Below are 18311 nucleotides of genomic sequence, written 5' to 3'. Positions count from 1 at the left end.
TCAACCAACTATGAAAAAGTCAGCCAATCGCAAATTGCACTTCGGAGCATTTAGCTTCTCACCTGATTGTTTTGTTTTGACCACAAATGGACCATGGCAGCCACAATGACGTCACCGTCCGTCACCGATTCCGATCGCGATCTCGATCCCACCGTCAAAACCCCCGGATTTCAGCCATCACTTCTCTTCTCAATCCCCAGATATCTATCCTGAACAAACACGACACAGCAGCACAACATGCCCTGGTCCTTCGCCCTCCCAGAAGCGATCTTCGCCTCACCACTCCTCTCCACATTCACCCCCATCGCGGCAGGATGCACGGTGGGATACTTGGTGAACCGTACGCTCCTCTTCCACCCTCAGGGCTCTCTACAATACAGTACGGAAAATATGCTAACCAACAGGCGCAGGGAATGGCACAAAACCCCTCTACACCTCCCTAAAACAACCGCCCCTCGCCCCACCCCCCTGGCTCTTCGCCCCCGCCTGGACAACCCTCTACGCCCTAATGGGCTACGCAGCCTACCACGCAACCTCCGCAACATCCCTCGTCTTCCCACTCTCAACACTCACATCGGCCTCGGAGGCCCGGTCGACGATTCAGACCCTCTACACGACGCAATTGCTCTTCAACTACGCGTGGATGCCGCTGTTCTTCGGGCTGAGGAAGCCCCTTCTTGCCGCGGTGGATATGGCTGCGCTGTCTGTGAATGTGGGGGTGCTTATGCGGATATTTTGGGATGCGGATCGCACGGCGTTTTGGTGCTTTGTCCCGTATGCGGCGTGGTTGGGGTTTGCGGCGTATCTGAATGTTGGGGTTGGGTGGTTGAATGGGTGGGATCTTGATGGGAAGGGGGACAAGAAGGTGAAGGGGCGGAAGGAGTAAAGTAATAGACTTGGTAATCTGTGGGCTTTGGCGATGGCCGAGGGCTATTTATCTAATATACGGAGATACTGCCGGGTTGGGGTTGGAAGGAGACTCGGGGCCTTGTATTCTCAGTCTCTAGCATTTTAATGGTGAGAGGGGACTCTACTTGTATACTCATTGCCCAGGATCATCCTCAGTTCAGCTCCATCTCGGGACTTCTTGCTTTGATGGTGTATATGGCTATTTTATCTCCTCGGAGACCTCTCCGACCTCGCGCCACAAGACCAAACAGCAAGCCCGGCGCCGCGCAAAAGCCATCGCCGATGAGGGGCAGAGATGCGATACGAAAACTTAGCACCGGACTCATCGAATCATCTCCGAGGAGAAGAGGTCTCCGCGGGCTGGGCATCCGGGTTTTCAATCTTGGCGCGGGCTTGGCTGATTATCATTCGTATTTGCTCCTGGGAGATGCAGATAAGACCCTGTGCGTGTGTTGCAGGTGCAGTTGGAGTTGAAGGTGGGATGTAAGTTCACGAGGTCAGATTCCCTGGGTGGGGTGGGGTGAGGTTATAAAGAGGGTTTCTTGCCTCCGCATGGCTGGACTGAGTGCCTTGACTCTGCAGTTTTCGAAGCGATACATGAAGGGAACAATGTTTCTCCAACACCAGCTCGCTTTTCTCTCCTGTGCTCTCCTGGGCTCCGTCTCTGCGGAGACCATCCTCGGTGTCACCGTGTACTCTCGCCATGGAGACCGTAAGCACCACCCACTTACCAGCTATCAAAAGTTCAAGGCAAGCGTCGTCGTACTGATCGAAGCAGGGACCTCAAAGCACTACAAAGGTTACATGCTGACCAACCTCGGCCTGCAACAAAATTACCAAGTCGGCTCCGACTATCGCGGCCTCTACATTGAATCAGAATCGCAGAAGCGAATCCTCGGCATCTCCTCGGACACATACGTCCCCGCGCAGATCTTCGCCTCTGCGCCAGATGAGCCTGTTCTGCTCAACACGGCGACGGCGTTTCTCCAGGGTCTGTATCCCCCTCTCGAGAGTCTAGATGAGGAGGTTGCATCGCAGACGTTGAATAACGGGTCGACGTACACGAATCCGCTCGGCGGGTATCAGTATGTTGTTCTGCATGGCGAGGAAAAGGAGAGTCCCGATACGATCTGGATCAAGGGGGATGATGAGTGCCCTGCGGTTTCTGTGCTCGCAGAGAGATTTGCACAGAGTGATGTGTATGCAGAGCGCGTCGAGTCAACTCGTCCGTTCTATCGGCAGTTTTGGCCAGTTCTGCAAGACGTGTATGATTACACCGAGGCGGATCTCTCGTACGAGAACGCATATGATATCTTCGACTTGATCAACACCGGGATGATCCACAACGCTTCCATGCAAGACGCTGTTACCGAGGATGAGCTCTTCCAGTTGCGCACGCTGGCTGATAGCCACGAGTTCGATTCCGGCTTTGACGCCTCGCAGCCGGACATGGCTATCGGGGCTAGGACACTGTCGCAGGCTATTCTGTCCCATCTGAACGAGACCGTGACCTCGCAGGGCAAGACCAAGTTGTCGCTCCTGGCAGGAAGCTACGATACCATGATGGCTTTTGCGGGTCTGCTGAACCTGACGGCCGCGTCTGCGGATTTCTTCGGTCTTCCGGAGTATGCCTCGACCATGGCATTTGAGCTTCTGACCGAGGACGATGTTACACAGTTCCCAGAAGCGATTGAGGACATCAAAGTACGCTTTTTGTTCAGGAACGGCTCGGACGGCGGTGCCCCGCTTACGGCGTTCTCGTTATTCGGTGGTGAGCAGGAGACGCTCACCTGGTCCGAGTTTGTCGAGCACATGCAGCAGAGGGCAATCACTACGGTCGCGGAGTGGTGCGGGATCTGTGGCAGTGAGCAGGGCTTTTGCGCAGCGGAGGTGGCTAGCGAGGCTGGGGCGTCTGGTGAGGAGAAGAAGGCAGGCGACATGTCGACCGCCGTCGCTGGAGCGATTGGGGCAGTTGTGACGCTGGGTGTCGTTGGTGTCGTTGCGGGTGTCGCTTTTATGCTCTTCAGGAAGCGACGCGCTGCAGATGCAGGCCTGTCGCCGGAGAATGGAATGGAGAAGGGAACTGGCAGCTTCAGCAGCTGATTCGCGAAGGCTCTCTGGGCATATGTAGGTCGTCAATTAGGGGATCTGAAAACACGGGCTAGACCGCACTGTTTGCATCTTTTTTGAGGGATTCTTTCCAGATCTGTTTCTGCTGCGCTGAGCAGGAAAAGCTGATAGCAGGCCCAAGTGGCATGCGACAAAGTTGGATACCAGGCAACCCTCCGCAACGATGATCCCCCTACTCATCATTCTGCCCTTTTTCATCAGGTCTCCATCCCTAGCGCGCGACTGCTTTCCTAATGTCCGGCAAGAACGCCACATCCAGCCACAAACCCTGCAAATCCCACCCCGCCTGCTGCGCAACAGCAACAAGCACGTGCCTCTCCAGCGGGCTATGCATCGCTTCAACGAGCCTCATCCGCAAGCCCGGGTGCACGGATCCGACCTGGGAACTCGACACCTCCAGGGTTGTCGACACGTATGTCCCGACGCATCAACGAATTGCCGCGGTGGCGGGTCGGGGAATCGGACGGTGGGTGAAGAGAGGGGCTATTGGCAGGTTATGGTCTGTAAGCCTGGTGCCGTTTGTTGTCGGGCTTCGAGTAGGGCCTCGGGTTGTTGTGGGGATGAAGACAAACTGGGGGTGTTTATTAACCCTACTCGGACGGGAGAATGTTCAGCGGTGGAGATGAGACTGTCGGGAGTGAGGATTCGAGTACAGTGGATGGGACATGTACTGATTGCACAAAGCGCAAAATGACGGTTGGGGCAGCAGTTGGAGATGCGCTCATCGCCGCACTTGACCCCATGTGGTTCCTGCTGCAGAGGCAGAAGAAGAATGCAGCGACCCTGGGCCAGTACCAGGCTGCAAGTGGTCAAACATCTGGAAACTCAGTCACAAGTACAGGGCCGATAAACAGAAACACGGCATATCAACCGTTTGCGGAGTTGGATACTAAGAGGAAGTATGAGCTGGGAGGGTACGGAGTCCTTCTTGGTGGTATTGTGTGTTTGATTCTAATGCGACACGATGATCTGACTTTTTGGGTGTACATTGTCCTTATTCATACACAGCACTACTTTCCCTCCGGCTCTACTTCACCACGACCCCCTCCCCTCCACCCCCGCAACGGGCGGACGCCTCTCATACTCAACCGTAACATCATCCGTCCGTCGAATCGCGCGTAACGGATCCCCGCCATTGCCGTTACTCCGACCTCCTTGAGTATCCTGCAAGATACTCTCCTGACTCCCGACCCCCGTAATCGTCGTATCCGTCTTGCGCGGCGGCTTGGACCCCTTGCTCGCCTCATACGAGTAGTCGTGCAGCTGGTGGCTGCCCTTGTATTTGTTTCTGCTGTTGCTGTATGAGGAGAGGTTGCGCTTTCCGAGGATGAGTTCGAGGACCGGTTGGAGGGTGGGGATGCAGGAGGCGATTATTACGACATTGGATTCGACGCTGGGTTTGAAGTTCGTTAGTATGGTGGGGTATGGTAGGGGGAGGTGCGTGGGCAGGCGAGGCGTACTTGGTCCAGAGGACGAGGTCGGCGGTGCCGTCTTGCGGGTGTCCGTGTTAGCGAATCGATCGGATTATGTGTTGGGGTATAGACGTACAGGTATAGTCCGACTTGTCAGCGAGACCCTTTAGCTGCGTGCATTTGACGACAGCCATGGCGGAGGCACTATTCTATTAGCGGAGACTCCGATTTGTTCCTTGATGCGGGCAACGTACATGGCGCCCAGCCCAAGAGCAGCGCACAGGGCAATACGCTTACGCAGCGACATGTGCAGCTTCATCAACACCGTCGCGGGGTAGATTGCGAGGTACAAGTCGACAAACGCAGATGACGCTAGAGGGACAAAATCATTAGATCTTGCCCATGATATTGACAAGGTAAGTAGATTGTCCACTCACCCCCCGTAAAAATCGCATAATCAATCAAAATCCACACATCGCGACACGTTGCCTTGCCCGCGATCACCAGCGACGTCTCCCAGAGTGCTCGTGGCGGATCACACATGGTGAAGAGCATGACAATACAGACAGCAGAGATGGCAGCCCCTGTCGCGGAGATAATCCACACCCACATCTTCTGCCAGAAGCTCGGGTTCAGGATGCGGTTGAGCATCGCGGCAACCGCGAGCTTGGGGACGGCAAAGGAGATGATGCCAAAGAGGAAACTGAGCGAGTTGAGGAAGCTGGCCTTTTCGACCGTCTTTGTGTCGAGGACATAGGCGTGTTTTCCGTAGCCGATGGAGATGTTGGCTGTTGTTATCGCGCAGTAGACGAGGCCCATGAGCTGAACTGTTAGTATCTGTAGCTAGGCACGCTGTACAGAGTATATAGGGAATGCAAGGGTGATCATACCAACGAGAAGACAATCAACCAGTCGTCAACGCCAACATTGCGTAGCATTCGCCCGCGGATGTACATCCGGGCAGCAACAATGACCGTCGTGACGCCCGTCAACCCCCATAGCACAGCGAGGATTTTCGGGCCCTTGTCGTCGCTCAGATGGCCGGTACGAGGAGCTTCCATTATGATGGTTACGATTCAGACGCTGAGCGCAAGGCTTGATCCACAGAGGAGCGGTGCGCAATATACAAAGTCGGGATCACGAGAACCCTCGGAGACCTTCTCCTTTCCACCGCCATAACCGAAACTACCGACGGCACAGAATGTCCATCATCTCCCTCATTCTGATACATCAAACACCACCCCGTGTCGAGCGGGCCAGACCTCGAGACCAAAGAAGTCAAACAACTCCTTCTCCCGCTCCTGGGATAGGATCACTACCGCGTTGGGTAGTCGTACGTTGAATGAGTGGGACCATTACGGGAGAGTGCGAAGTGACAGCGGTTAGTGGGGCCGGGGACTTTTTAGTTGTTGTTAGTCCTTTTGTTGACGTAACGCGAAGCTATTCATATCCCTGATTCGAGCCCGTTTTCCGTCTTTCCACCCCCAGTCAATGCTCCTTGACTTTATATGGTGAAGGTTCAACGGTTGTCTCAATAGCATCAGACTCGGTGGTTCAATTGCACTGCAACGTTGGCCAATTGCTTGGATGGCACATTCCAGGATTAAAGCCCGCTAAAATAGGACAGTCTCATTTCAACTCTTGGAGACAATCCCGCCTTTAGAACTGATCGGCGCTCTTAGAAGGATTTCCGAGCTTTCCAACCCCGTTGGAGAACTTTAATTCGCGCTTCGGGGCCCAGTTCCCCTGCCAGAGCGCAGATCAGAGGAACCAGAACCACCTCCTGTGTCCTGGAGTTGGTCTGGGGATGGATTCTCGCAACGGTACTCCAAATCCATCGAGCCCCATTCGTCCTGCGTCCTTCCCGCGCGGAGATCGTATTTTCGTTTAACTCAACGGCCGACAAAGAGGCTTTTTGAAACTCTCTTAAAAGTATGTATAGAGTACTTTGCACACCATCCCCTGTCCTTGCCGTGGCCAGAACAAGGATCAAACCAGGTGCTTTCCACCCCTTTGTCCTTGTGCATGATGATCCCTCCACAACGGCCGTAGCGCATCCTTAGCGCTGTCTTGGGGCGCCACTGGGCTGCGAAGACAAGGATGAGAGCGGGATATGAAACTGAGCTTGGGATAGCAAGACCTGTGAATCTTGGGCAAGCGAGGAAGCTGCGCTTTCTCTCTAATTGAGCTAGGGTACTGCCGGAGCCAGGTCGGCGGCAGTTGATCAGTTGGTATATCAAGTGCAGGCGGAGCCAGGGGTTCGTACCTTGCGACATTGCCCATTTCCATACTGCAACTGCTAGGCACCCTTTTACTATCCCACTTGTAAAGCCAAACCTCCATTCAAAATGACTCCCTCAATCGAAGCAACCAACGGCGACACCATCACCGTCGCTACAAAAGCCAATGGCTCCGTACAGACCACAGAAGTCGAAACAGGTAGCAGTACGCCCGTCGAGCCCGGCGCACAAACACCAGACACATTCGACAATGAGGTCGCTATCCGTCCGAACGCCGCCGACGAAGTTCCCGACCTTCTGAAAAAGGTCACCTCCTTCGGAGAGGCATATGCAAAGAGTGCAGATGAGGATACCCGTGCCGAGTTCCTGGATACCGCGCGCTCTCTTGTGTATGCGCTGGAGACGCCGCGCGAGGCGATGATCAGATACTGTTGGTCGCAGGTAGGTCTCTCGGACCTCAATTCCATATTGACGTCTTGCTGATAGAGTATGGAGAGCACAATCTACGCCGCCATCGAGACATGCGTTGACCTCGGCGTCTTCCCCGTCCTCTCCAAGGACGATACGCCAAAGACAGCGACGGAGCTGGCTGAAGCTACCAACGCAGACCCTGCTATGCTCGGTAACCACCACCACCACCACCACCACCACACCTCCATCCAGGGGTTGATAACTGAGATGGGCTAACAATGGCACCGATAAGCCCGCCTCCTCAAACACCTCGCCGCAATGGGCATGATCAAGGAGACAGGTCCAGACACCTATAAACGCAACGGCTTCTCCACCTCTCTCGGCGCAAAGCGCTACAGCGATGCGTATCCTTGCATGTACGTTCCTCCTCCCTTTCCTTTCCTCTTTGACACCCCCGCCAACCAATCCAATTCCCATTCCGCGTCCTATACTGATGTACCTGGCTCAACAGGACCGGCTGCATCACATTCGGCCTGACCTCCCTCCCCGCTCATCTCAAGAAAACCGGCTACGCAAACCCCAGTAACGGGCACGCCGCAGCCTTCCAAGACGGCTACAACACAACCTCCCACTTCTTCGAATACCTGCAAACCCACCCCGCGCACGCGGAGCAGTTCAACAACCACATGACAGCCTACCACCAGGGCCGGCCGAGCTGGATGGATGTTGGATTCTATCCGGTGCCGGAGTTGGCGCAGGGTGTCGGCGCCGATGATGTACTGCTTGTTGATGTGGGTGGGGGTGTCGGGCATGATCTTGCGGAGTTCCGACGCAAGTGGCCGGGTGTGTCCGGTAGACTTGTCTTGCAGGATTTGGGGGATGTGATTGAGCAGGCGAGGGTCATGAATCGGGAGACGGAGAGGGGGGTCGAGGCGACTGTGCATGATTTCTTCACGGAGCAGCCTGTTAAGGGTACTTTTCTTCCTTCCTTTCGACTATCATTCTACGATGCCATGCATACTAAGAATATTAATAGGAGCACGAGCCTACTACATGCACTCGGTCCTCCACGACTGGACAGACGCCGACTGCCGCCGGATCCTCTCCAACCTCGTGCCGGCCATGAAGCGCGGGTACAGCAAGATCCTGATCAACGAGAACGTGATCCCTAGCACAAACGCGTACTGGGAGACGACGAGTCTGGACATCATCATGATGGCCGACTTTGCGTCGCAGGAGCGCACGGAGACGCAGTGGCGAGCGCTGGTTGAGTCGGTGGGACTGAGGATTGTCAAGATTTGGACGGTGCGCAGGGGGGTGGAGAGTTTGATTGAGTGTGAGCTTGCTTAGATTCCTCTATTTCATAGCGTGGTGTAGAAGATACATATTGTACGGAGTCTATGACTCCCTTGTCAGGGTAAATGTCCCCGGCAACAGCTGTGCATTTGTGCCCCATTTCCCGGCAATTGTCCTCATGTCAGGGTCTAGCTTCCCACACCAGATCCACCCCAGTCTGCGCTTTTCATAGAGCTGCGCCCAGATAATCTGATCAATCCCATAAAGGGAACCATAGATCTCAAAGTCACCGCCACTATCGGACCCGGTGCCAATGAAGGTCGGAGGCTGGCCCAGGGAGCAATTATCCTCATCTTCCTTCATATCCCAGGGCACGATGGTGAGTGTGATGTCGTCTTTGGCGCCCGGTTTCCAGTTATTGTGCCTGTAGGTCCCGCGAATATCTCCCGCCATGGTTGTCCCTGGTCTCGGTTAGACAGAATACTACAAGCTTGTGGCAGTCTCGCAGCTTACATGTTTCAATCAGCGCAGGAGTAGCTGGGGAGTAGTCAGGGCCGAAGCCGTAATGTTTAACCAGGTGCTTGACGGTATCGTTGTTCTCCAGGCCATTTTTGATGGCAAGATTGAGCGGTAGCGAGTGATGAAGGTCTTGGGCGTATGGATCCGCGTCGGCTTCGAGCAAGAGTTGCACAATTTCAAAGTGACCACTGAATGCCGCGTAATGCAGGGCAGTGCGTTGATACGAGGCAACGTCTCTGGCACTGGCACCTTTCCCCAACAGGAGCTTTGTAAGTTCAGGAGAGCCAGCCATCGCTGCGGCGTGGAGGGCGACTCGTAGCACCGTCTCGAGACTTTCCGATGGTATATCCCGAAGTATAGCTTCAACCTCATCCACCTCCATTGCGTAGATGGCCTTGGTAAGCTTAATTCTGTCCTCACTGAGCCGTCCCGTGTCCGCCGTTGTTGCGGGTGCGTGCGCAGCCAAAACATCTTTCTCGAGTAGATACTGAACAAAGTCATGTTGTCCGCCCTGCACGGCGTAGTCGAGAACGCTTTCGCCCTGACCATCGTGTTGGAGGATATCTGCACCATGCTGCAGCAGCAACTTCCGCGCATCTTCTGAGCCTCCAGATGCCGCGCACAGCAGGGGAGTCATTCCGTGAGGATCTGCTGCGTCAACGTCCGCGCCGTGCTCCAGCAAAATGGACATGATCTCGGTGTCTCCCCAATCGCAGGCAAGCCGCAGCGCCGTTAGTCCGTCAATGTCTCGATGGTCGACCTCCGCTCCATGCTTGAGCAGGAGCTGGACTATGCGTGGATGCCCTGGGTCCCTCAGGGCCCCAAACAGCGCCGTATAACCGTAGCACATTTCGCGCTTCGTGGATGCGCCGTGTTCTAGCAAAGCCCGGACTGTTTCCTCTTTCCCCAGACCCGCAGCGCTGATGAGCGGTGTCCGTCCCATGTCATCGGCGATTTCCGTGTCTGCGCCGCGGGAAAGAAGCAACACCAGCACATCGTACCGCCGCTCATCCTCCACTGCCATTAACAGGGCCGTCGCCCCATTGGCGGCCACGGCATTGATGTTTGCACCGGCATCCAAGAGAAGTCGCGCGCTGACTGCATTCCCATGTAGCGCTGCAATGTGTAGCGGCTCATGGCCCCCACTGTCTCGAACAGCTATGTCAACCCCTCTGTCGAGGCAGACCTGCAGCAGCTCCGGCGAATATGTTGCAAAGTGGACGGGTCGTAGGTGAGATCTTTGGATCGCTTCGAGATCGGCGCCACGGTCGACCAGGAGCTCGAAGATTTCAAGGTCACCAGCCCAGGCAGCTGCGCAGATGGCATAGGTATACACACCTCCTCCCTGCACGGCAATGTCGGCGCCGTTCTCAACCAGATACTGAACTGTCGGGCGCTGCATCTTCACAATCGCGGCCTGCAGCGGAGTACCAAATAGCCCTCCCTGGACGTTGATATCCAAGCCATCCGCATGGAGTCGTTTCACCACATCGAGGAGCCCGAGGAGGCAAGCGTAATACATGGGGCTCGCGCCTGTTTCTCTTGCGGTGCGAGCGCCATCCTCAGCCTGATCCGGTACATCATGCTCCTCTGCTTCCTTTCGAGATTCATCGTTCTTCTCGGCACTGGTTTGATCGACCCTTGTCTCATCGGAGCCAGCCTCCTGGGGCTTATCATTAGAATACCGTCCATGATCCTCATCGCCTTCGTAGGCCTTTGCCCATAACACCCAATTAAATGCTCCTGGGTCGAGAAGCCTGCATGCCCACGACACCAGTTCGGGAGACATGTCACCACCGTCGCCCCAGGCATGTCGATACCAGCTGCGCGCGGCGTAGCGATAGAAAGGATAAAATCTCATCTGCTCCTCTGTGAGTCCATCCTCGCCCCCGAACACGTCGTAGCAAAGATACTGCAGACATCTTCGCGCAAGCAAATCATCTTCAGCGTCCATATCCGGAAAGACGATGTCCTGTGGCCCGCTTGCTGTCGGCCGCAGCAGATACTCCTTGACCGAGTAGTGCACAAAATGCACCGTGTAATCGGCCAGGGGTTCATCCTCGTTGCGGCGCCTCAACTCGATCAAGGAACCCAAGGGCTGGCGCAGAACGTCGTTTGCATAGTCCTCATCTACCAAGCTGGTCTTCCACTCGTCCGGCAGCTCATCCTCGGGGTAACAGTCATCGTCGTCCAGATCGCCACTCAACATCAGAGCTTCAACCAGCTCACTAACGGTGAGTGGCCGTCCAGCAAACAGCACCCATCGTAGAATGTTGATCGCTCGGTTCCTCTCTTCCTCATCAAGCGTCGATATCTGCCTCAAATCTCGTTCGTAGGCTTGCTCCAGTCCCGTCGGCATCTGCGACACCACAGCATCCAGCTTCTTCGCGTTGACTCCGGGCTTGAGTTTCTGCGAGAGCAAATGCAGCCAAAGGAACATGCCCTCGGCCCTGTCCGCAGCCTTTTCCGCCAGTTCGGTGCGGACCTGCTCGGGCTTCTTGAGCAGCTTAAAGTCGACGACATGGCGAGAGACCATTTGGATGTCGGGCTTGGTGTCGCTTTCCGCGATCCCATAATAAAACACTTCAATGCTTCGGTCTCTGTTCTGAAAGATCTCCGACCGAATCTCAGCCGTGTCTCGACTGACCAACAGCACATCTGCCTTGACCTCGCTGATCGCGTCGAACAGCTCGCGCAGGAACTGGGCGCGAGCATCGTGCGTGTGGAACCGCGAGGTGGTATTGAGGCTGGTACATTCGTCGAAGCCATCAATCACAAACGTACATCCGTTGATCTGAGCGCAGAGGCCGGCAAACAGCTTCCACTGCGCGGTTCTCGTGATGGCGCGCTGATCATCCATGTTGATCAACTCGCTAGCGACCTTGACAGCAATCTCGTTCTGTTCAATGAGCTGCGCAATCCACGAGGTAAGGATTGCCCACGGCTCTCGCTTCGCCTCGTCTTCGGAGACACAGAAGAAATACGCGGTGCTGCTCGGTCGCTCTTTGCGCAGATGCTCAACCACACTCGCGGCGAGGACCGTCTTGCCAAAGCCAGGAGGGCCATATATCCACAGGAACCGCGACTCAGTCCCTCCTTTCATCCATTGCTGAAACTCGTCCCTCTCAAAGATCCAGCTTGCCGTCCCGGACTGTCGCAGCGACAGCGATCCGTCGTAGTTGTCGTTCGTAAATGTTGCGCCGAGACGCTCCAGAAGCCTCCTGCGACTGTCCACAATGGCCGTCTTCTCTTGTCTGTCGTCCAAGTTGACCAATGTTGTCCGGATCGAGGAGAGTCGGTTCGTCTGATTCTCCGCCTGCACCAGCGTCACCAGCCTGTGCGCCGCATCGTCCTCTGCAGCAATGCGAATGAGCCACCGTTCCTCTACCGAGTTGGGATTCAAGGACTTGAGCATTCTCTTCCCAGTCGACGACGAGTAATATTTCTTTGCCTCGGCAAGGTAGCTCAGTACTGAGGCATACAGTTTCACAAGCCCATTCTCCAGCTGCGTCTTGAGATTCGACCGCCCGACCAACTGGGCCTTCTCGACCTCTGCGTACCGTGCAATGATACCCGAAACGACCTCGACGCCTTCAATCATCGCACTATACCTCTCGACATCATTGACGGCCAGCTGAAGGAAGAACCGCACGGCCGCCCACGGCAGCCCGACATGCAGGGGATCAATACCCGACGCGATATCGCCAATCTCTTTAAACTTGGTAACCCAGGTTGCGATTTTCTCAAACACTTCGCGAACGGTGACCTCTTCTCCATTGCGCCTGCGGAATCGCCATTGCTTCTTTTTCGCCTCGTGCACCTGTGTCTCGATGTCGCCCAGGATGCGTGTGGGGTCGCTGGCGTGCGCAAAATCGAGATGTGTGCGGTCGTCTTTGGAGACGAGGGCGGCTGCTTCTTCCCAAAGGCTTCTCCGACGTCTGTCTCAGGTTAATTTCTACTGACATGCCCTGGATTTCGCCATGTCTTACCTGATCCTGTTGCGTTTCCTGGCTGCCAGAATCTTGGCTGCAGCGATGCGGGCGAATGCCCCTCCAGCGCCCAGTGCGGGGTCGTCGCCTGCCATCTCGCGTCAATCGGACCGTGCCAGAGCTTCACAAAGATGCGTGGACAGGAGCTGGGTAGTAGCTCGAGCGTGTCTTGTCTCCGAAACCGCGCACGGGAGTTTGGGGAAATAAATTCTCACCCACCAACGCGGGGCTGAGCGGCTGAACAACGTGGATTAACTCGATTTCTACTAGTGAAGGCTCCATCGCGATGCATGAGTCTGGCTTCAGATCGACGGACCAGGCTAGGCCAGGGACCGTATGGATCATGCGGGTAAATCCAAGCTACAAATAAGCATGGGGAACATGCCCGGCCTTATAAAGGGGCATCGGGATCTTGCACCTCTCCTCAACCTATCTCTCGCTGAGTTCCAAGGGAACAGGAACAGGAACCGATCCTGGGAATCTGAGCCCAAATGACGTCGCTGCCTGTGCAGCTCCACGGTTCTTCTACCGTCTTATGCTTATCGAGGGGAGTTGGGCAGGCAGAAGATGAGGAAAAGAGATGCCCAACCGCATCCTCCCAAAACAGCACGGAGAAGTAATGCGAGTCCATTTCCAGCATGGACGATTTTTAAAGTACATTGAAAAGCAACCTATACACATCAATGCAAGATATTCACAAGAGAACCATATTGGGGACGTGACAACCTGTCGCCGGAGCCCAGTCGGTGCCAGCCTAGCTGAACCACCCATTGTTGGTCCATTTCACCTGTAGTCCACGGTCAGTATCATATCAACAAAGCGAGAATCAGGTCAGGGTTCTTACATAGGAAGCATCGATCTTCTTCAAATCAGCCACACCCAAGTTCCCCGCATCAATGGCAATCTCATGCTTGAGCAGCTGAATCGCCTTCTTGACCCCCTCAACCCCAAACGAATTCGCATACATAAACGGCCTCCCCAGCCCAACAGCCTTGACGCCCAGCGCAAGCAACTTCAGCGCATCCACCCCATACCGCACCCCACCATCAGCCCAGATCTCAATCTGGTTAAACAGATCCGGATCCTCCTCATAGACCTCGAGCGCAGTCTCCAGCGACGAAGGCGACGAGTCGAGCTGGCGGCCGCCATGGTTCGAGAGGATGATTGCGGGGACCTTTTCCTCGATTGCCATCTTGACGTCCTCGACGGTCTGGATTCCCTTGATGATAATGGGCAGGGAAGTCATATTGCGCAGCTTGTTGTAGTACGCCCAGGTCCAGAGGGAGTAATCGGTGTTGGCCGAGCCAACGCCGTATCTGTTCGCGCGGTGTCGGTTTCCGCCGGCGGGCCCGTCGATCGTGAATACGATGGCCTTGGAGCCCAGCGCCTCGGCCTGGTCGAGGATCGCCTGCGTCGCGGTGTCGTTGCTAGTTAGGTACACCTGCTGGAAGATGACCTGCGACCCATTCGCTGGCTTCGCAGCAGCAATCTCGTCCATGGACAGGCTCGCGTACAGCGAGGGGATGTACAGGATATCCTCCTCATACGCCGCCTTGACGAAGTTCGCCTCGGCATCGGGGTGTCCGAGCGCAGCGCGCGCGCAGGGACTGATGTAGAATGGTGCCGAGAAGTTGTAGCCGAGGATGGAGGTGGGGAGGGTCGACTCGACGTTTGTGATGTCGCGCATCACGCGCGGGCGCAGACGGTAGCGGCCGAAGACCTCGAGGTTGTTGCGGTAGGACCATTCGCCGGCGGCGCCGTTGCGGTAGTACGTGTAGGAGGAGTCGTTGAGGTAGTGGCGCGCGGCCCATTCGAAGTCCGGGAGGCCGAGCATGTCGTCGAGGTCTGGGAGGGTGCCTTCGGGGGTGTCGCCGAGGACGGCGTCGATTCTATGGGTGATTAGTCTTGGTTTCTTGGAAGGTGACTAGGTACATACCCCGTGTCAGCCTCATTGAGAAAAGGGCGGGCCGCATAGGCGACCGGCGCGAGGGAAAGCAGAGCTAAGGAGGGACGCATTGTAAAGGAGTGTCTGGTGGTCACGCAGGGTAGGCCTGCTCTTCCATCTCATGCAGGGATCGGCATTCATATATCAAATTCCAGGCACCAGTCACATCTGCAGCCTGCAGAGAACCACGAGGCGCGAGCAGAATATTCCGCGCTTGATAATCATGACCAACAAAAGCCCAATCTCCATCAGTACCACGCCGGGCCCATGTGCAACTCTAAATCCCTGGCGTAAGCCACGCGCAGCCACTCCTATGCGGCAGAAGGTCCACTTCCCATGGTGGCTAACGGAGACTGTTACATCACGGCTTATTTCTTCTGACTCGGGTACACCATACACGGAACGCGCCGAGACTTCAGGGAGGGAAAAGCGCCGGGTATAGATTGCGCGATGCGCGGGATTGATCAGGTCGGAGATTATCAATCTTGATTGGGGTTACACCTCGGCCAACATCCGAGCAGCCACACTGGAGTGGAGTCTGCAGAGAGCAGATGACGGGCATGCCGATGTTTTCCCATCTATGCCAGCACTTGTCGCAGTTGCTTGTGAGGAAAATCCACGGGAGCCTCTTGTTGGCCAACGTATATGAGACGTGTCTCAGGATGTACTCTCAATCCGTCTCAGGGAGTTTCGTTTTGCTCCTTCAGTGTATCAGGAGCAGTTGGGGCCGGAAATTCTCCTTCTTGGCTCGGATCTTGGCAGATGCATTGCCACCAACAGGAACTGCTGCACCCCTGTCTCCACTCCTTATATGATGCACTCAATGCTTCATGCATCAAGCCGTGCCTGAAGAATAAGAAGCATGTCGTCATTGGGGGAATCCCCAGGAATACAAAGGCTTGTATGTATGCCCTGGAATGTCTCGACTCCCGTTTGGTGCGCCGTGCTGTTAAGTATGAAGGGGGTTACTCTGTAGTGATCCGCATCAAGATAAGATGAGACCGAGCCATCGGGCATTGTGGGGCGTGCCTTCCTCGCCCTTCCGGCAGAACGCGGCGCCATTCCGTCCTGATTTGTGAGATTCACCCATTATTGTTTCAGCGATATCACTCCCCTGACTACTCGTACCTCAATTGAATCTTGGCAATGAATCTGAGCACTGAGGCGATTTTTCCAGAACCATCTTGTTCGTCCTGAGTACCTATACTCCAAGACCTGATAAGGCCTTAGGGCGGTTGGGAATGAACAGACATTTTGTGTGAGGGCGCCATGGTTAGAGCGTTCGACTAGGTGTTCCCTAAGACAAGCATACACCTCTGCTCTGAGCTCAAGGAACTCCCTCCCGTCTTCACCTTAATGTTGCTATGGTCTCTGCAAAACGTGTCACTGCAATGTCCTTCTTTCGGACAAGTGTTGGACTGTATGAAAGCTTCCCCGCCATCGGCAGGCTACCCAATTACAGCTGTTTCATATAGCGCCCAGTATACGCAGGCCTCGATATCGAATTTCCTCTCCGCCCACTCTTGCTTCACCTTTCGATCCTGCGTCGTGTATTCTTGGGTTGTTCTGACAGTCTGCCTCTTGTCAACCTTATATCCAAACAGACTAAAAGATAGAACAGAGGAAGACTGACCTCTCTCCTTGTATGAGCGCTGGCAATCTCAAAAAAGACCTTCTCTGGGAGCTCGTCGAGCTTATTCTCGAACTAGATATAAAGAACCCTCGCATTAGCCCTGCACAGCTTGCCTTATCATATGCAATGTTTCAATGTGGATCAATTGTCGAGGTAGGTCGCACTTACATCCTTCTTGATCCGACTCAGAATGTCCGAGATATCAACCGTGTCCTCCATCGGAATCATATCCTCGAGTGGAGGGATGCGGAAGAAAAAGTCCTCTATGTACACTGGGCGGAGATATTTCCCTCGGACTTGATTGCTGGTCAACCGGGCGAGTCTTTGCAGGCGGCTTAGGCTTTTTTTGACTCGAATCTTTCCGCGCGGCTTAAGGTTGCATTAGGCTTCAGACGTGGTGATTTTGCAGTTTAGTACGTACCTACACGCAAAAACTGAAATCAAGCAAGGATTCCCAGGTATAGACCACTTTGGCCTTTTGTCTGGCTTTGGCGCCAGCGTCCGCATTGTCGACTGCGGTTGGGGTGTGGTTTTCACTCTCAGTCGTGTCGGACCCGTTGTCGTCCTTTTCTTGTCTGTCTGTTCCCTCTTCTCCTACCTCTTCTCCCTCCTCCTCTTCTTTCTCTTCGTCGTTCTGTTTCGATTGGCCCTCGGCTATATCATCCGTTATCTCTGCCTCGTCAATCGCCTCACTCGGCAAGGGCGCAGTCATGCCCACAGGAACAATCCTCTTCACAACAACATGCCCCTTGACCGCATGCTTCAAATCACTTGATAACCTCCCCGACTCATCCTGCGTGCCCGCCCAAAACCACTGGTAGCGCACTTGCTCTCCCGTGTCCGGCCACTCATCTAGTAGACATTATAACCATGATTAGCACCATGCGCCATCTTTCCAAGGTTAATCACATCATATATATACAATGAATACATATAAACAGTAAACTTACCGCTCACAACCCGATGCGCAGCCAGACTCCAGCTCGTCATCGCATACTCCACAGTCAGGGACCTCGAGCGTGTCAAACCAAGCGATACATTTCCCAAGGGCGTCTGCGACGCCGTGACTCCAGCTGTGGCTGATGTAGACGAGGTAAACCCCCGGGATACAATTAGTGCCGTAGAGGAATCGGATTCGGGCTTCATGTGCAGCGTCTGCTTTTGTACATGAGGCAGATGTCTTGGAAGAAGAGGTCGCGGCCGTCTCTTTGGAGTGTTAGGTTAGTCTGAGCGATCACGAAGAAAATACCGGGGTAAGAGGTAGAACAAACTTGGTCTGCGACGCGTAATTCAGAATCGCAGTCTCGATATTGAACCGCGCCGCGATATGATATTCCCCATATCGCCGCTCTATCGAGATGATCGGATCGAGGATTGCGAGTGATGCATATGGCTTTCTCTTGGCGTCCTGGGGACCTGTGAATGTGAGGTCTTGTAGGTGGTAGCTCGCGAAGCCCGCCATTTCTGGTTTTTGAATACTCAATAATCCTACTACTTCCACTCTCACGATCCGATGATGGAATCGGGCCGGGGGCAGGGATTTATTCCCCGATGCATTGTTAGCCCAATACCACGCGGCCACCTCGGTTTCGGCGATTCAGCTGGTGCTTTGTGCGCCACTGACACCCGCCAGCAGGGGCTTTGTGGATGATAGGAAGGCAGCATGTTACAGTTTGTTGCACTGGGATGCTGGGCGTAACAAATTGCCATGTTGTTGCAACCAGTGCTTGCAGGATACCAGCAATCAACAGGTGCGGCAAGCTGCTGCTTCACACGAGCAGCGGAGTTGATAAATCATTGACCTCCTTCTGGAGCATCAGGGGAAGT

General features: G+C 54.8%; 9 protein-coding genes across 9 annotated transcripts; 4 read left to right on the top strand and 5 right to left on the bottom strand.

Moving 5' to 3' along the window:
• Positions 1–105: 105 nt before the first annotated feature.
• BJX68DRAFT_264019 (TspO/MBR family protein) lies at positions 106–886 on the top strand (the record flags this gene model as incomplete). The annotated part of the gene is made up of 3 exons (XM_071044846.1): positions 106–153; positions 229–340; positions 411–886. 3 exons carry the CDS (start codon positions 106–108, stop codon positions 884–886), a joined length of 636 nt encoding a protein of 211 aa, XP_070902072.1.
• Positions 887–953: 67 nt separating this feature from the next.
• Positions 954–1369, bottom strand: BJX68DRAFT_217544 (uncharacterized protein). The gene has a single exon (XM_071037844.1). The coding sequence runs from the start codon at positions 1275–1277 to the stop codon at positions 1062–1064; it is 216 nt and encodes a 71-aa protein (XP_070902071.1). The 5' UTR covers positions 1278–1369; the 3' UTR covers positions 954–1061.
• Positions 1370–1518: 149 nt separating this feature from the next.
• BJX68DRAFT_253587 (histidine phosphatase superfamily) lies at positions 1519–3040 on the top strand (the record flags this gene model as incomplete). Its single annotated transcript, XM_071042732.1, has 3 exons — positions 1519–1601; positions 1644–2902; positions 2937–3040. 3 exons carry the CDS (start codon positions 1519–1521, stop codon positions 3038–3040), a joined length of 1446 nt encoding a protein of 481 aa, XP_070902070.1.
• A 67-nt stretch (positions 3041–3107) lies between these two features.
• On the top strand, positions 3108–4050 carry BJX68DRAFT_217513 (uncharacterized protein). The gene has a single exon (XM_071037842.1). The coding sequence runs from the start codon at positions 3203–3205 to the stop codon at positions 3731–3733; it is 531 nt and encodes a 176-aa protein (XP_070902069.1). The 5' UTR covers positions 3108–3202; the 3' UTR covers positions 3734–4050.
• BJX68DRAFT_217541 (uncharacterized protein) lies at positions 3903–6027 on the bottom strand. The gene is made up of 6 exons (XM_071037843.1): positions 5342–6027; positions 4889–5273; positions 4706–4823; positions 4588–4655; positions 4500–4530; positions 3903–4432 (listed from the first exon to the last, which is right to left on the bottom strand). Exons 1-6 carry the CDS (start codon positions 5510–5512, stop codon positions 4072–4074), a joined length of 1134 nt encoding a protein of 377 aa, XP_070902068.1. The 5' UTR covers positions 5513–6027; the 3' UTR covers positions 3903–4071.
• A 532-nt stretch (positions 6028–6559) lies between these two features.
• BJX68DRAFT_231025 (S-adenosyl-L-methionine-dependent methyltransferase) lies at positions 6560–8759 on the top strand. The gene is made up of 5 exons (XM_071039280.1): positions 6560–7132; positions 7187–7313; positions 7395–7518; positions 7614–8074; positions 8139–8759. Exons 1-5 carry the CDS (start codon positions 6800–6802, stop codon positions 8450–8452), a joined length of 1359 nt encoding a protein of 452 aa, XP_070902067.1. The 5' UTR covers positions 6560–6799; the 3' UTR covers positions 8453–8759.
• BJX68DRAFT_264015 (ankyrin repeat-containing domain protein) lies at positions 8501–13001 on the bottom strand (the record flags this gene model as incomplete). Its single annotated transcript, XM_071044845.1, has 3 exons — positions 8501–8859; positions 8912–12855; positions 12907–13001. 3 exons carry the CDS (start codon positions 12999–13001, stop codon positions 8501–8503), a joined length of 4398 nt encoding a protein of 1465 aa, XP_070902066.1.
• Positions 13002–13503: 502 nt separating this feature from the next.
• BJX68DRAFT_279989 (uncharacterized protein) lies at positions 13504–14922 on the bottom strand (the record flags this gene model as incomplete). Its single annotated transcript, XM_071048839.1, has 3 exons — positions 13504–13693; positions 13751–14795; positions 14843–14922. The coding sequence occupies 3 exons, from the start codon at positions 14920–14922 to the stop codon at positions 13661–13663; spliced, it is 1158 nt and encodes a 385-aa protein (XP_070902065.1). The 3' UTR covers positions 13504–13660.
• Positions 14923–16299: 1377 nt separating this feature from the next.
• On the bottom strand, positions 16300–17946 carry BJX68DRAFT_264013 (uncharacterized protein; the record flags this gene model as incomplete). The annotated part of the gene is made up of 6 exons (XM_071044844.1): positions 16300–16425; positions 16485–16556; positions 16653–16806; positions 16910–17336; positions 17435–17690; positions 17734–17946. 6 exons carry the CDS (start codon positions 17944–17946, stop codon positions 16300–16302), a joined length of 1248 nt encoding a protein of 415 aa, XP_070902064.1.
• Between the last annotated feature and the right edge of the window lie 365 nt (positions 17947–18311).

This window comes from Aspergillus pseudodeflectus (assembly GCF_044049435.1).
Source record: "Aspergillus pseudodeflectus strain CBS 756.74 chromosome Unknown BJX68scaffold_9, whole genome shotgun sequence".
NCBI classification, from domain to species: domain Eukaryota; kingdom Fungi; phylum Ascomycota; class Eurotiomycetes; order Eurotiales; family Aspergillaceae; genus Aspergillus; species Aspergillus pseudodeflectus.
The sequence above is the reverse complement of the archived record's forward strand: the minus strand, read 5'-3'. Positions and strand labels throughout refer to the sequence as shown.

What these genes read in the sequence shown, in the direction of transcription:
- BJX68DRAFT_217544 (XM_071037844.1), bottom strand. Translation starts at nt 1,277, where the DNA reads ATGCCCAGCCCGCGGAGACCTCTTCTCCTCGGAGATGATTCGATGAGT.
- BJX68DRAFT_217541 (XM_071037843.1), bottom strand. Translation starts at nt 5,512, where the DNA reads ATGGAAGCTCCTCGTACCGGCCATCTGAGCGACGACAAGGGCCCGAAA. An exon ending in GGTTGATTGTCTTCTCGTTG is followed by an intron (nt 5,274 to 5,341) that starts GTATGATCACCC and finishes CTAACAGTTCAG; the next exon opens with CTCATGGGCCTCGTCTACTG. An exon ending in TGACAAGTCGGACTATACCT is followed by an intron (nt 4,531 to 4,587) that starts GTACGTCTATAC and finishes GACACCCGCAAG; the next exon opens with ACGGCACCGCCGACCTCGTC.
- BJX68DRAFT_217513 (XM_071037842.1), top strand. Translation starts at nt 3,203, where the DNA reads ATGATCCCCCTACTCATCATTCTGCCCTTTTTCATCAGGTCTCCATCC.
- BJX68DRAFT_231025 (XM_071039280.1), top strand. Translation starts at nt 6,800, where the DNA reads ATGACTCCCTCAATCGAAGCAACCAACGGCGACACCATCACCGTCGCT. An exon ending in TCAGATACTGTTGGTCGCAG is followed by an intron (nt 7,133 to 7,186) that starts GTAGGTCTCTCG and finishes TAGAGTATGGAG; the next exon opens with AGCACAATCTACGCCGCCAT. An exon ending in CGCAGACCCTGCTATGCTCG is followed by an intron (nt 7,314 to 7,394) that starts GTAACCACCACC and finishes GGCACCGATAAG; the next exon opens with CCCGCCTCCTCAAACACCTC.